General features: G+C 37.1%; 3 protein-coding genes across 7 annotated transcripts in view; 1 reads left to right on the forward strand and 2 right to left on the reverse strand.

Annotated features, from left to right (window-relative positions):
- LOC102626030 (prefoldin subunit 5) lies at positions 1 to 9,385 on the forward strand. 4 transcript variants are annotated; one of them, XM_052439478.1, is made up of 4 exons: positions 5 to 372; positions 493 to 570; positions 1,722 to 1,816; positions 9,367 to 9,385. In XM_052439478.1, exons 1-3 carry the CDS (start codon positions 88 to 90, stop codon positions 1,809 to 1,811), a joined length of 453 nt encoding a protein of 150 aa, XP_052295438.1. In that variant the 5' UTR covers positions 5 to 87; the 3' UTR covers positions 1,812 to 1,816; positions 9,367 to 9,385. The 4 variants fall into 4 exon arrangements, with proteins under 4 accessions (XP_052295439.1, XP_052295438.1, XP_006484514.1 ...); XM_006484451.4 differs by lacking the exon at positions 9,367 to 9,385 and adding an exon at positions 1,929 to 2,137; XM_052439479.1 differs by lacking the exons at positions 1,722 to 1,816; positions 9,367 to 9,385 and adding an exon at positions 9,138 to 9,242 and having other exon boundaries at positions 1 to 372.
- LOC102625081 (uncharacterized) overlaps positions 3,057 to 14,174 on the reverse strand; it is a 26,622-nt gene continuing 15,504 nt past the window's right edge. The window contains exons 5-6 of one of the 2 annotated variants that reach the window (XM_025101116.2): positions 11,834 to 12,278; positions 3,057 to 3,698 (exon numbers count right to left, since the gene is read on the reverse strand). In XM_025101116.2, coding sequence (XP_024956884.2) covers positions 3,223 to 3,698; positions 11,834 to 12,278 — 921 coding nt within the window. In that variant the 3' untranslated portion in view covers positions 3,057 to 3,222. Of the gene's footprint in view, positions 4,144 to 11,833; positions 12,279 to 14,174 lie in introns of both variants that reach the window. The other variant, XM_052439475.1, reaches the window with a different exon arrangement.
- LOC127901778 (uncharacterized) overlaps positions 4,917 to 14,174 on the reverse strand; it is a 12,601-nt gene continuing 3,343 nt past the window's right edge. Inside the window, exon 4 of the mRNA XM_052439477.1 lies at positions 4,917 to 5,898. The gene's annotated coding sequence lies outside the window, so the exon portion shown is untranslated. The remainder of the gene's footprint in view (positions 5,899 to 14,174) is intronic.

Genomic DNA, 14,174 nt, shown 5'->3' on the forward strand with positions numbered 1-14,174 from the left:
AGTTTAACTATAATTTCAAGCATATATTATTCTACATAGTATTTACAGAGAAACAGAGGGGCAGGCAGCATCGAACCGAAAAGTAGAATGGCGTCGTCGAAAGGAGGAGGAATGGAGAAGATGAGCGTAGAGCAACTAAAAGCAATAAAAGAACAGACGGATCTAGAAGTCAATCTCTTACAAGACAGTCTCAACAACATCCGTACCGCCACCTCTCGCCTCGAGTCGGCTTCCACTGCTCTCCACGATCTTTCCCTCCGTCCTCAAGGTGCCAAAATGTTGGTACCTCTTACGGCGTCGCTTTACGTTCCTGGCACTCTCGATGACGCCCACAAAGTTCTCGTCGATATCGGCACCGGTTACTTCGTTGAGGTTCCCTCTTTCTCTCTAGTCTCTCCACACTTTCTAAATTTCCTTCTTTTTTTTTTGTTAATCTTTTTCGTTTTCAGTTTCTCAATTGATTGTTTAATTTATAATTTTTTATTTTGTCAGAAAACGATGGATGAAGGCAAAGATTACTGTGAGCGTAAAATCAACTTGCTGAAATCTAATTTTGATCAGCTCATTGAGGTAAGGTTTTGAAGATAGTCAGTCTTGTGCTAGTTTTCATTGCTCAATAATCTTCAAGCTTGAATTTTATTGCGCTGGTATGTTTTCTATCAGTTTAAGCTTTTGTGTAAAGTGGTAAGTATAACTAATAAGTAACTTGATTCGGAGATTATTAACAAATCCCTTTGATTAGACTACTTTTAGTTTCTCGAATTAAATATGCTGGATTGGTCCTTCCGCATGTAAATTGTCTTTGAGTAGCTCTAGAAGATACTAGACTTTACTTTGGTTTAGAATTTTTCTTCTTTGCCATAAATAGATTTAGCCAAAACAAAAAAGGCACCCTCAAGAATGCATAGTCTTCTTTTGGTTTTTGTTTTTGCTTCTGCTGATATATGTTCTAAAGATTGGACTAGCAATGTGAACCAGAATTCTCTCTCTGTTTGACCCAACAGATCTCACAGTTCTTTAAGACCAAATGGATCATTTGCATGAATCTTTTGGTGTTATTCCACTGTATTCCAGTGCAGAATCCTCGTTTATCTTATAACATGATGTTCTTTGACTGTTGAATTTTCCTTTTGCGGTTCTTATTCATGTTCTTTTGGTGCTTTCCATACTGGGTTAATATTTTGTAGCGACCCATTCCTTGTATACCTTGTTCATGTCCAATCAATCTCAAATAGTTTTTCCATTATTTTCTTCTCAATGCCACTTCAACCTACATTTAAAACCAGTATTGACTCTTTCCATCCTGCATGAGCACTTCATCAATACTGAACTCAAAGCTTGCAACTTTTTATTGGATTTATTGTCCATTTTTTTTTATACAACGGATTTAAAATGTTGCAAATCAATACGTCATCTCACCTACTACAAGGTGCCTCCAATCTTCATCAACCCTTTCTTGGTGTCGAGGGCTTTCTTTCTAGTATGTCCCTCATTCACACTTAGTTTGGGATTGTTAGAGATAGCTCATTTACGTGACTATGAAGATTAAAGAGTTTTGAGTTAATTCCTTCTGCTTATTTTAAAGGACTTTTTACCCAAACAATCCTTCAAAATTGTAGCTTTTGCACACTTGAATGTTTATGTTGGCAATTCACATTTCTATCACCTCTGTTGTATTATCATCTTTGATAATAACAGGAGTATAAAAATTCATAATGCAGGTTGCAACAAAAAAGAAAACTATTTCAGACGAAGCTGCTGTAATCTTGCAGGCAAAACTGAAGCAGTTAGCACCTGCTAGTTCCTCCTGATTGCTGTAATATTTTATTTAATTATTCAATTTATGGCTTAGGGAAAGAACTGCTTTGTTAAACTGTCATCTGCATAACAAGTCGAGTGCTTGTTTTTCTGTGCTTTGTTTCATTCAGAACCAGGGATGGTCTTCTCAGCTGAAATCAAATCAGACTTGGATGTAGGTATTCAGATATATCAATGTTGACATGTAATACACAGTGGGACGATACTTTTATTACCTTTACAAGTTAGTTGCGGTAATCATGTTTTTCACATTCTACCTCTTGCCCCACCTTGTTTCTTCTGGTTTTTCAAGTTGAATATGGTTACATCATTTTGTTTATCTATGCCTTGTTTTGCGTTGCTATATCATTTATATTCATACCAACTGCTGGTAGTATCATTTGGAGCCTAATTAAAACAAATTAGAAGGTTGGAACTTCCAAATTTGAAACTTGCATGTCATGGTATATCGGCTCTAAGCAGCTGCGTCATGTTCAAGCAATCTCAAGGATGGAGAGACCAATCAAATACAACTACAAAAGCAACAGATCGAAAGGAATGTTCTTGCATCCACACAATTACACGAATTAGAATTTAGGACAATAACATAGAGATAAAAGTTCATCTCAAAGTTAATAAATCACCACAATGTAGAAATCCTCAGCACGTAGCAGAGCAGCAAAGTAATCTTTGTAGGTAGATCAAAGACAATGACTTTTTCAAAACTTCAGGCTCAATATCTTTCTTGACCAGCCTCTTAAGGATGATGAAGTTGGCATGGTGGGAGATTGAGATGGACGACGTGAAGATGGAGATGGCTTAGCTGACAATCGAGGATGATCAGAAGTAAATGGAGGCGCTGCAAGTGAAGCTACAGATTGACGATGCCGTCGTCGAGAATGATGAGGATGTGTTGTGAGAAGGAATTGAAGTTTCAGTTGGAGATAGAAGCGGCTAGAAGAAGCTAATGTAGGTTTAGCGAACAAGAGCTAATTTTTTTTTTTTTTCACGCTTTTGCGGGTTTCTAATCCGTAATTAAAGATATAAAAGATTCTAACGTCAAAACATCATTGCACCCATCAGAAACATGCCTCCAAATCCAATCTTAGTCGTCAAGATAATTCTACTGGCAACAATTGAAGTACACAAGTTCTATTCGGATAATTAGAACAGAACTAATCTTTTTCGTAGCATAAGAACATAATTAATAATCGCGATTTTAATTTTTGTTAATCTACGAGAATGAAAGCAATCAATAATCGCGGAATTGGACTGCATGAATTTGATAGAGCAACAAGTGCAAAAGCAACGGATCGAAGAAATGTTCTTACATTCACGCATTTACAACAAGGCACAGTAGTAACAAACTCATGAGAAGTAAACTAAGTTCTAATAGAGGCTATTGTTACCGCAGTACTCAAAAGTTTACAGCATAGTAATGAACGTCGGATCGAAATTGCTATAGGTCTGGGTGGCATGAAGTCTTTCAAAATACGACACCCTTAATCCCGTCTTCCTAGCAATATCGGAGCGAACCCAACTCGTGCGGTTATTGGGAGCACCGGTGAGTATCACGGTCGTGTTCTCATTAGCCAAATTTGTGAGAGCTATCATTGTCTCTGGCTCAGTAGCAGATGAGGCATCAAGAAGAAAAATGTGACTAAAATGTCCAGCAGGTATGCCCTCGTTGTGGAGGCGAAAGCTGCTTGTAAAAGTTGAGAATATTACCCTGAATTGCATCAATTCCTGAAGTGAAGGCAATTGAAAACCCTTCCCCTCTTCATAAAGGCACGAGGGGAGGATGTCAACTGGTACCCCATCTACCTCTCTGAATGCAGCGTTGGCTCGAAACATATCAGACTTTGGAATCTTCTTCTTCAAACTTCTCATTAGTACATCACCTGTTCTATTTATAGGAGCACAGACTAGAATTCGACACTGAGATGACCTCTTATAAATTTCAAGTACTGCTTCTTGAACAACCAATCCAGTTTTGGATAGATTGTCACTAGTTGCACAGAGTGGACCCTCTACAAGATAAGGTGGGCTCCCATGTAAGCTTAGGATCCGACGAACTACAGAGTTGCCATTTGAGTCAAGGTTACGATTACCATAAAGACAAGTTTCTGAGGAACTGATGTTCTTTCGAGAGACAAAATCGGGAAAAAGGTAGTTCTTAAATAAAGAACGTGATGCAGCTGCAATTGCTTGGTGAGCTCGTTTCAAACAGACTCGGTTGAATGAGAAGCTAATATCGTATATGTACTTTGGATGATGCAGTGAATAAAAATCTTCTTCAAACTCAACCAACACTACGTTGCTCTTCACCACCCGGTATAGAATACCCTGGACAGGATTTGAGAAAACAAATATTCGGGAAATTAAGGAGATATTTTCCGAAGATATTCAACCAGAAAAACAAAATGTCTGGATATCCAAGGACTAGGAGACGCATTACATTTAACTTTTTATGGATTCTTTCAGGATTAACCAGTTGCTAATCAATGAATACTTTCTCTCTGTATCACATGACTGGGAAAAGATAAAATCAATTCTGAAAAGGAAATAACATTGTTGGCTGATGCTTTGTTGAGCCGCTAAACAGGCCGGATGTCCTCAAACAAAAACTATAACATGATTACACACCGGCCTTTTGTTCCTCATCTAAAGTTCAAACTGAGCAATAGTTTGCATTAAGTAGGTTTGCAGAATTTCAAATGGCATAATTTATAAATTATATTGATAGCTGCGACTAGAATTATATTCCAAAAAATTGAAAGCATAAGGAGAAAGAAGCATAAAATAGATTCTCAATTTGGCAGAAGATATGAATATTTATCACTAAAAGAGATTCTACAAATTATTAGTTTGAAAGATCAGGATACTTACTTGAAACTTCTTGGATTTGCCACCTGAACGTTGTGCATAAACAAAATCTCTAGATAAAAGAAAGGGTCGCCTCTCAGGAACAGAATTAATTTCAAAGGCTACAAAGAGTTTATCATCCGTCTCATCACTCTCCTCCAGATTCTTGTTCTTGAGTGACTTATCATATATTGCTGCTTTATGCAACTCCAATGTGACATTGAATAACTGAAAATCGCTCCACTTCTGATCAAATCAAAGCCATTATTATATCTAAACACAATTAGGAAGTATGATAGAAAGCACTTGGATGAAACTGTAATGTTTTTGGTCCGTAGACGCATCTTGCATTCAATCATCTAAAACATGTAAGATTCCTAAAAATCACTTTTGTACCAAATATTGTTATCTTCTATGAAGAGTCGATATGGGCTGTATTTACAGAGTAAGTTGCAGCTAAAGCAGTCCACTAGGGCTGCCTATCTCTGTTAAATTGCCTACCAACACAAAATGCACCAAGATTATCAATAACATTGGAATGTTACTAATTCGGTGCTTTGATGTTTTTGCTTACTCGCAAATCTAAACAGGCTTGTCTCGTGAAGCCTAATTGGTAAATCTAACGACAAACTGAGACACAGATATAAAATATAAAATCATGTATCTCCAGTAAAACATGTTTGATGGTTGCTAAATACAGCACCCATATGATGTTTTATCGTATACAAGGTAAACTCAAACATTCCAAAGGGGGTAGTAATGCACTAAACACAACAAATGTGTCTTCCACCGAACAGCCACAGTACACAATATACGATTGGTAGCAATGAAGTTATGTATAATGTATATGTATATGCATATAAATAGATATACATGTATATTAGGATTCTATCATTTTGAGGTCAATCATGAGGTATGCATGACCAAGAATCAAGGGATCAAATTTGAGTGGAATGATATAATATCATAAGACATTAAGTGGTCATTGAGTAGAAAATCACTCCAACAATAGTTTAACCTTATTTAGTGATGATTCACTACTCTTGTAATGCTATAAATGAGAGCTAATCCACGGAGAAAGGTAGAAGAGACAAGCTAGAGACAAGCCATTGAGCTAAAGAGTGCAATTTGAGAGAATTTGAGCCAAAATTTCAAACTTAGAGGGTTCTTGCAACGTGATCTGAGGGGATTGTCCGGTTTTGTGATCATCTTCCGACCAGAAGTCAGTAGCACAACCTTAGTTTGTCGATTTACCGCACATAATCCGAGTATGTATCTAAATTCGGATTTTATGAGTTTTATGTGTATTCTCGCTTGCAAATAACACACACGAAATGATACTCTAAAGAATAACATGCAAAAAGGTCACTGTTAATCAATCACCTCAATGTAGAAATCCTCAGCGTACAGCAGAGCAGCAAAGTAGTCTTTGTAAGTCGATGGAGACAATGGCTTCTCCAAAACGTGAGGCACGATGTCTTTCTTGATCAAATCTTCAATATCCTCAGGAATCTTGTAATTAGAGGCACCCTTCTCGACCAATATATAGCGATCATTTTCCTGCTGATATTTTGAATCAGGAGGAAGCGGAGAAAGGGTACGCAGAGAAGATGAAGGCGCCTTCTGAGACAATGGATTCTTCAAATCTTCAGGCTCAATATCTTTCTCGATCGGACTTTCAATATCCTTGGGATAGTTAGCTTTCATCTGGTCCTCCGTTGGATTAAAGCAGAATGGGCACCGAGTGGGCTTAGAGGACTGAGGGGCTTTTGGGAATGATGCGCCCTTCGGAACCCGTGTATTATTAGATTTCATCTGCTCATTTGTTGGATTAAAGCAGAGTGGACACTGAGTGGGCTTAGAGGACTCAGGGGTGCTCGGGGATGATGAAGTTGGCACGGAGGGAGATTGAGATGGACCACATGAAGATGGAGATTGCTTAGCAGATGATCGAGGTTGATCAGAAGTAAGGGGAGGTGCCACGGGTGTAGAGAACGAGGAGCATGCTTTAAAAGAAGGAATTGAAGGTTTAGGACTAGAAGATGATGGTGGAGGTTCAGTTGGAGATACGGATGGCTTAGAAGAAACTGATGCAGGTTTAGGGAGTGATGGCTTAGAGGAAAATGGAGGTTGTGATGTTCTATATTTCAATCTCGAGGACGCTTCATCAGTTCCTTCCATAAACTTGTTAACATATTCTGATTCAATAGACACAGCTCCACTCCTTTTTGTAGTTGAGCTACTAGTTGGTAAATTCGGGTAATAATCGTAGTACTTGATTTGGGTTCGATCAGATTGGTCTTGCCGATCGTTATTCTCATAACTAGAATTCCTAACAGAAGTGTTAAGTGAAGCTGATCCGCGTGAAGGGTCTCCCTTCGAAGTCTTACTTTCAGTTCCATGATCTTGGTCGCTTGAAATGTATCGCAAAATTTGACCTAACACACACCCTGCGCAGCCTATGAACATCCACTTAAACATCCTGCGGCGAAAGCAAAATAAAGAAGATTGAACACCATTAAAGAAATCAATAAACTCATGCATGACTCTGTAAGTGCTAGTAAGATGAAACTATCCTGAAATCAAAATAAGTGAAGATCAAAAGCACGATTGATTACCTTCTGCTTTTTTGGTTACAGATGAGAACACTGGAACACAACTACGCAAGTGGTTTTTGTCAATTTGATCTTCCTTTCCAAAGAACGAATTACACATGAAGTAAAGAGCACTCCAACACAACTCAAGAATCAAAAAAGTTAAAAGCTTTGCATGGGAGATGAAAGCATATTGTTTCTTACATAGAAAGAAAACTCAACCAAGTGAGGCCACGTCATCATGTGGACCCAGGTGCCATTGTAGGCCTGTGCCTGTGTGCCTGTGTAGCATATAAAAAGGAAAAAAAGAGGGAAGTACATTTATTTAAGTTTTTTACATATTTATTATTGCTTTGTTAAAGCTTCTTTATTAAAATTTACTTTAATTTATTAAAGTTTACTTTGTATATTTATGATTACACTTATTAAAGATTTACTATATATTTATTATTTTAATAAAGTTTACTTTAATTTATTATTACATTTATTAAAATTTATTTTGTATATATGATTACACTTATTAAAAATTTATTTTATATTTATTATTATTTTATTAAAGTTTCTTTAATAAAATTTATTTTAATTTATTATTATACTTATTAAGGTTGCTTTATCTTTATTGTTGTTTTATTAAAATTACTTTATTAAAGTTTACTTTATTGCTTTGTGTTTGTTAATTCTCGAAAATATGGACTTGAAAGAAGGAAACATAGAATTATTCCACTTCTTTCATTAATCATCTTCCTGCTCTCCCAACACCAAAATCTAAATTCTAGATCTCTCATAGCAACATTCTCCAAATCTTCAATAGAGTTAGAAATCTTAGTTAATTTGGAAGCTTCTCGATTTGGTGAGTCTTTATTACTTATGTTTTTATTGTTTTGAATACATGCTTAACTAGTAAGTAACTTGATTAGGAGATTATTAACAAATCCCTTTGATAATAATACTTTTGGTTTCTCGAATTAAATATGCTGGATTGATCCTTCCGCATGTAAATTGTCTTTGAGTAGCTCTAGAAGATACTAGACTTTACTTTGGTCTAGCATTTTTCTTCTTTGCCATAAATAGATTTAACCAAAACAAAAAAAGCACGCTCAAGAATGCAGTCTTCTTTTGGTTTTTGTTTTTGCTTCTGTTGATATATGTTCTGGAGATTGGTCTAGCAATCTGAACCAGAATTCTCTCTCTGTTTGTCCGGACAGATCTCACAGTTCTTTAAGACCAAATGGGTCATTTGCATGAATCTTTTCGTGCCATTCCACTATACTCCAGTGCAGAATCCTCGTTTATCTTCTAACATGATGTTCTTTGAGTATTGAATTTTCCTTTCTCGGTTCTTATTCATGTTCTTTTGGTGCTTTCCATACTGGGTTAATACTTTGTAGCAACCCATTCCTTGTACATCTTGTTCAAGTCCAATCAATCTCAAATAGTTTTTCCATTATTTTCTTCTCAATGCCACTTCAACCTACATTTAAAACCAGTATTGACTCTTTCCATCCTCCATGAGCACTTCATCAATACTGAACTCAAAGCTTGCAACTTTTTATAGGATTTGTTGTCCATTTTTATTAGATACAACGGATTTAAAATGTTGCAAAACAATACGTCATCTCACCTACTACAATGTGCCTCCAATCTTAATCAACCCTTTCTTGGTGTTGAGGGCTTTCTTTCTAGTATATCCCCCATTCACACTTAGTTTGGGATTGTTAAGAGAAAGCTTATTAAGTGACTATGAAGATTAAAGAGTTTTGAGTTAATTCCTTCTGCTTATTTTAAAGGACTTGAATGTTTATGTTAGCAATTCACATTTCTATCACCTCTGTTGTATTATCGTCTTTGACAATAACAGGAGTATAAAAATTCATAATGCAGGTTGCAACAAAAAAGAAAACTATTTCAGACGAAGCTACTGTAATCTTGCAGGCAAAACTGAAGCAGTTAGCACCTGCTAGTTCCTCCTGATTGCTGTAATATTTTATTTAATTATTCAATTTATGGCTTCGGGAAAGAACTGCTTCGTAAAACTGTCAGTGTGAAACTTCAGGTCTTTTATCTGCATCATAAGTCGAGTGCTTGTTTTTTTGTTCTTTGTTTCATTCAGAATCGGGGATGGTCTTCTCAGCTGAAATCAAATCAGACTTGGATGTAGGCATTCAGATATATCAATGCTGACATGTAATACACAGTGGGACGATACTTTTATTACCTTTACAAATTAGTTGCGGTAATCATGTTTTTCACATTCTACCTCTTGCCCCACCTTGTTTCTTCTGGTTTTTCAAGTTGAATATGGTTACATCATTTCGTTTATCTATCCCTTGTTTTGCTTTGCTATATCATTTATATTCATGCCAACTGCTGGTAGTATCATTTGGAGACTAAGTAAAACAAATTAGAAGGTTAGAGCTTCCAAATTTGAAACATTGTATGTCATGGTACATCGGCTCTAAGCTGCTGCGTCATGTCGTTCAAGCAATCTCAAGGATGGAGAGACCAATCAAATACAAGTACAAAAGCAACAGATCGGAAGCAATGTTCTTGCATTCACACAATTATACGAATTAGAATTTAGGATAATAACATAGAGATAAAATTTCGTCTCAAAGTTAATAAATCACCTCAATGTAGAAATCCTCAGCACATAGTCGAGCAGCAAAGTAATCTTTGTAGGTAGATCAAGAAACAATTACTTTTTCAAAACTTCAGGCTCAATATCTTTCTTGACCAGACTTTTAAGGATGATGAAGTTGGCATGGTGGGAGATTGAGATGGACGACGTGAAGATGGAGATGGCTTAGCTGACAATCGAGGATGATGAGAAGAAAATGGAGGTGCTGCAAGTGAAGGCACAGATTGACAAAAAGAAGAAGATGCAGGCGTAGAGAGTGATGAGGATGTTTCGTAAGAAGGAATTGAAGTTTTGGGACCAGAAGATGATGGGGGAGCTTCAGCTGGAGATAGAAGTAGCTAAGAAGAAGCTAATGCAGGTTTAGGGAATGGTGGCTTAGATTGATGTGATTTTGGTGAAGATGGAGATGGCTTGGAGAAAACTGAAGGGGTTAATGTTGTAGAGTTCAATCTTGTGGAAGCTTCATCAGTTCCTTCCGTAGACTTGTTAACATATTCTGATTGAATAGACTTAGCACTGGAGGGGTTAATGTTGTCAAGTCCAAGATGAAACTATCTTGACATTACAATAAATGAAGATCAAAAGCAAGAATGATTACCTTCTGGTTCTTTTACAGATGGGAATGCCCGAACAAGACTACAAGAGCTATTTTTTCTTTTTTAATTTTTCCCCCCTTTCCAAAGAACGTTTTATGTAAAAGTAAAGAACCCAAGTCAATCTCGATAATCCAACCAAAAGTTAAAGCTTTGCTTGAGAGATGAGAGCATATTTGATTCATGCAAATGAAGTAAACCCAAACAAGTGAGGCCACGTCATCATGTGGTTCCAGATGCCATGGCAGACACGACATGTGGAAAATATAGAAAGACTGCAAGGCTCTTATTAACTCCCACTTCCATACTGCCAAATGTTATCCTTCTCGGGGATTAAGAAAAAATGAATAAGATGCCGACTTTTAAGATAAGTCCAACCGGAAAGCTTATTTTGGGGCACGATTCTTATTCTGATTCACCCTCTTGCGGGTCCCTAATCCGTAATTAAAGATATAAAAGATTCTAACATCAAAACATCATTGCACCCATCAGAAACATGCCTCCAAATCCAATCTCAGTCGTCAAGATAATTCTACTGGCAAAAATTGAAGTACACAAGTTCTATTCTGATAATTACAACAGAACTAATCTTTGTCGTAGCATAAGAACATAATTAATAATCCAGAGATGGAGTACTGTGACCTGCATACAATTTATGAAGATTTTAATTTTTGTTAATCTAGGGGAATGAAAGCAATCAATCATCGCGGAATTGGACTGCATGAATTAGATAGAGCAACAAGTGCAAAAGTAACGGATCGAAGAAATGTTCTGACATTCACGCATTTACAACAAGGCACAGTAGTAACAAACTCATGAGAAGTAAACTAAGTTCTAATAGAGGCTATTGTTACCGCAGTACTCAAAAGTTTACAGCATAGTAATGAACGTCGGATCGAAATTGCTATAGGTCTGGGTGGCATGAAGTCTTTCAAAATACGACACCCTTAATCCCGTCTTCCTAGCAATATCGGAGCGGACCCAACTCGTGCGGTTATTGGGAGCACCGGTGAGTATCACGGTCGTGTTCTCATTAGCCAAATTTGTGAGAGCTATCATTGTCTCCGGCTCAGTAGCAGATGAGGCATCAAGAAGAAAAATGTGACTAAAATGTCCAGCAGGTACGCCCTCGATGTGGAGGCGAAAGCTGCTTGTAAAAGTTGAGAATATTACCCTGAATTGTATCAATTCCTGAAGTGAAGGCAATTGAAAACATTCCCCCCCTTCATAAAGGCACAAGGGGAGGATGTCAACTAGTACCCCATCTACCTCTCTGAATGCAGCGTTGGCTCGAAACATATCAGACTTTGGAATCTGCTTCTTCAAACTTCTCATTAGTATATCACCTGTTCTATTTATAGGAGCACAGACTAGAATTCGACACTTAGATGACCTCTTATAAATTTCAAGTACTGCTTCTCGAACAACCAATCCAGTTTTGGATAGACTGTCACTAATTACACAGGGTGGACCCTCTACAAGATAAGGTGGCCTCCCCTGTAAGCTTAAGATCCGACGAACTGCAGAGTTGCCATCTGAGTCAAGGATACGATTACCATAAAGACAAGCTTCTGAGGAACTGATGTTCTTTCGAGAGGTAAAATCAGGGAAAAGGTAGTTCTCAAATAAAGAACGTGATGCAGCTGCAATTGCTTGGTGAGCTCGTTTCAAACAGACTCGGTTGAATGAGAAGCTAATATCGTAAATGTACTTTGGATGATGCAGTGAATAAAAATCTTCTTCAAACTCAACCAACACTACGTTGCTCTTCACCACCCGGTATAGAATACCCTGGACAGGATTTGAGAAAACAAATATTCGGAAAATTAAGAAGATATTTTCCGAAGATATTCAACCAGAAAAACAAAATGTCTGGATATCCAAGGACTAGGTGACACATTACATTTAACTTTATATGGATTCTTTCAGGATTAACCTGTTGCTCATCAATGAATACTTTCTCTCTGTATCACATGACTGGGTAAAGATAAAATGAATTCTGAAAAAGAAATAACATTGTTGGCTGATGCTTTGTTGAGCCGCTAAACAGGCCGGATGTCCTCAAACAAAAACTATAACATGATTACACACCGGCCTTTTGTTCCTCATTGTTGTGAAAATTTTAATGTACTCGCAAGCGCACGAATTTAGAAATAGAGTAGTGGTAACGAGGTCGATCCCACAGGGATTGTTATAAATTGAAAAGTCTAATTTAAATCTAAAATTAATATTAATTCTAACCTAGTTGAGCAAATTGAGTTTTAAGAGAAATTAAACTAATTAAACTAAGAAAACAATTAAAGCAAATGAGAAATCAATTAGACAAATTACCAAGGTTTCAGAATCTACCACTATTCAACTAGTAATTATCTAATTATTAATTATGTTGATGCGAGATTCTGGTTATGCCTTCCAACGACCAGGATGTCTGCTCGACCAACCTTACCTCGATCAGGATCTCTCCTCGTATGCTTTCTTCTCTAAGTATCCCTGCGTCCACAGAAACAAGTCAGAGCACGCCGGTTGTTTTCCCGGCGTAAACCCTCCGACGCTCAAGTCAGATATCAAGGTTCTGGGAACGCTTGCCACGAATCTTATGGCTGTTTATTAATCTCAGACCTTCCAGTTCTCTCTTTTCTTAGTTCAAAATAGCAAAAAATCTAACCCTTTTACCTTTGTTGGCTACCTTTTTATAAGCTTCCTCTGAGTCCCGATCTTCCGCATTTTACGCCCATTATTCTCCCCACCCTCAGATGTGGATGCCCCATCGTCGTCATTGTGGGCAAATGGAGATGGACCTCGTGCCTTGATTCTCGGATAGGAAGGCACGTCTTGCCAACTGCCGTTGACCGGGTCTCCTCGCCTCGACCCTTAGCAGGAATGACCTTATGCCTCTAACAGGAATTCGGTTTCGCGAATGGCATATTCGTGGACGAGGAGAATATTCCTGCTCGCAGAACTCCGCCACCAAACACTTGCTCATCTCGTATGGTCTCCTCGATGTATTTCCCACAAACAAATTAATCCCCAATTTTAGAGTGACAACTCGAAATCAATCTATGTCATCTCATGAATATAACAATTAAGTCCGAGTAATTAATCTTGTGTAGGTTCTTTTCTGCTTAATAATACGATATCTAAGTATCCCATGTAAACATATTGAATAACAAAGAGTCAAAGTTTCCTAAGCACTCCATGTAAACAATTTAATGAAAGACATAGAGTCAAAGATAATCATGTATAAACTTTATAAATCCAAGCATAGATTTAATCGAATATTAATCCTAACAATCAATAATGCATGACAGAATTGATGAAAAGATTTTATTAACATCCAATTAATCATGTGAAATAAAAACCATAATCATCAAAGAACATATATAGGGAATTAATTAAATAAAAAGATAATTATTTCATTGAATAGGGTTTCATCATTAACCTCAGTATAAGAAAATTAGCTAGACATACTTGAATTGTGAGCAACAAAAGAAATAAAATCAGCCATGGAAACCGAAATATTTCTGCTGTCGCTGCTCTTTGTTCAAAGCCGAATTCTCCTCTTTTTTTTCCGTCCTCTGCTCCTCCTCTCCAAAAGCCAAAAGCTTGCTTTTATATTACTCTTTAAATAGGCCCCACCGACCTTGTTATTTCCTTAAGCCAAAAGGCTTGGCCTTTTAATTTTCTTTA

The sequence above is a fragment of the Citrus sinensis genome, chromosome 4 (genome assembly GCF_022201045.2).
Source record: "Citrus sinensis cultivar Valencia sweet orange chromosome 4, DVS_A1.0, whole genome shotgun sequence".
Classification (NCBI taxonomy): Eukaryota; Viridiplantae; Streptophyta; class Magnoliopsida; order Sapindales; family Rutaceae; genus Citrus; species Citrus sinensis.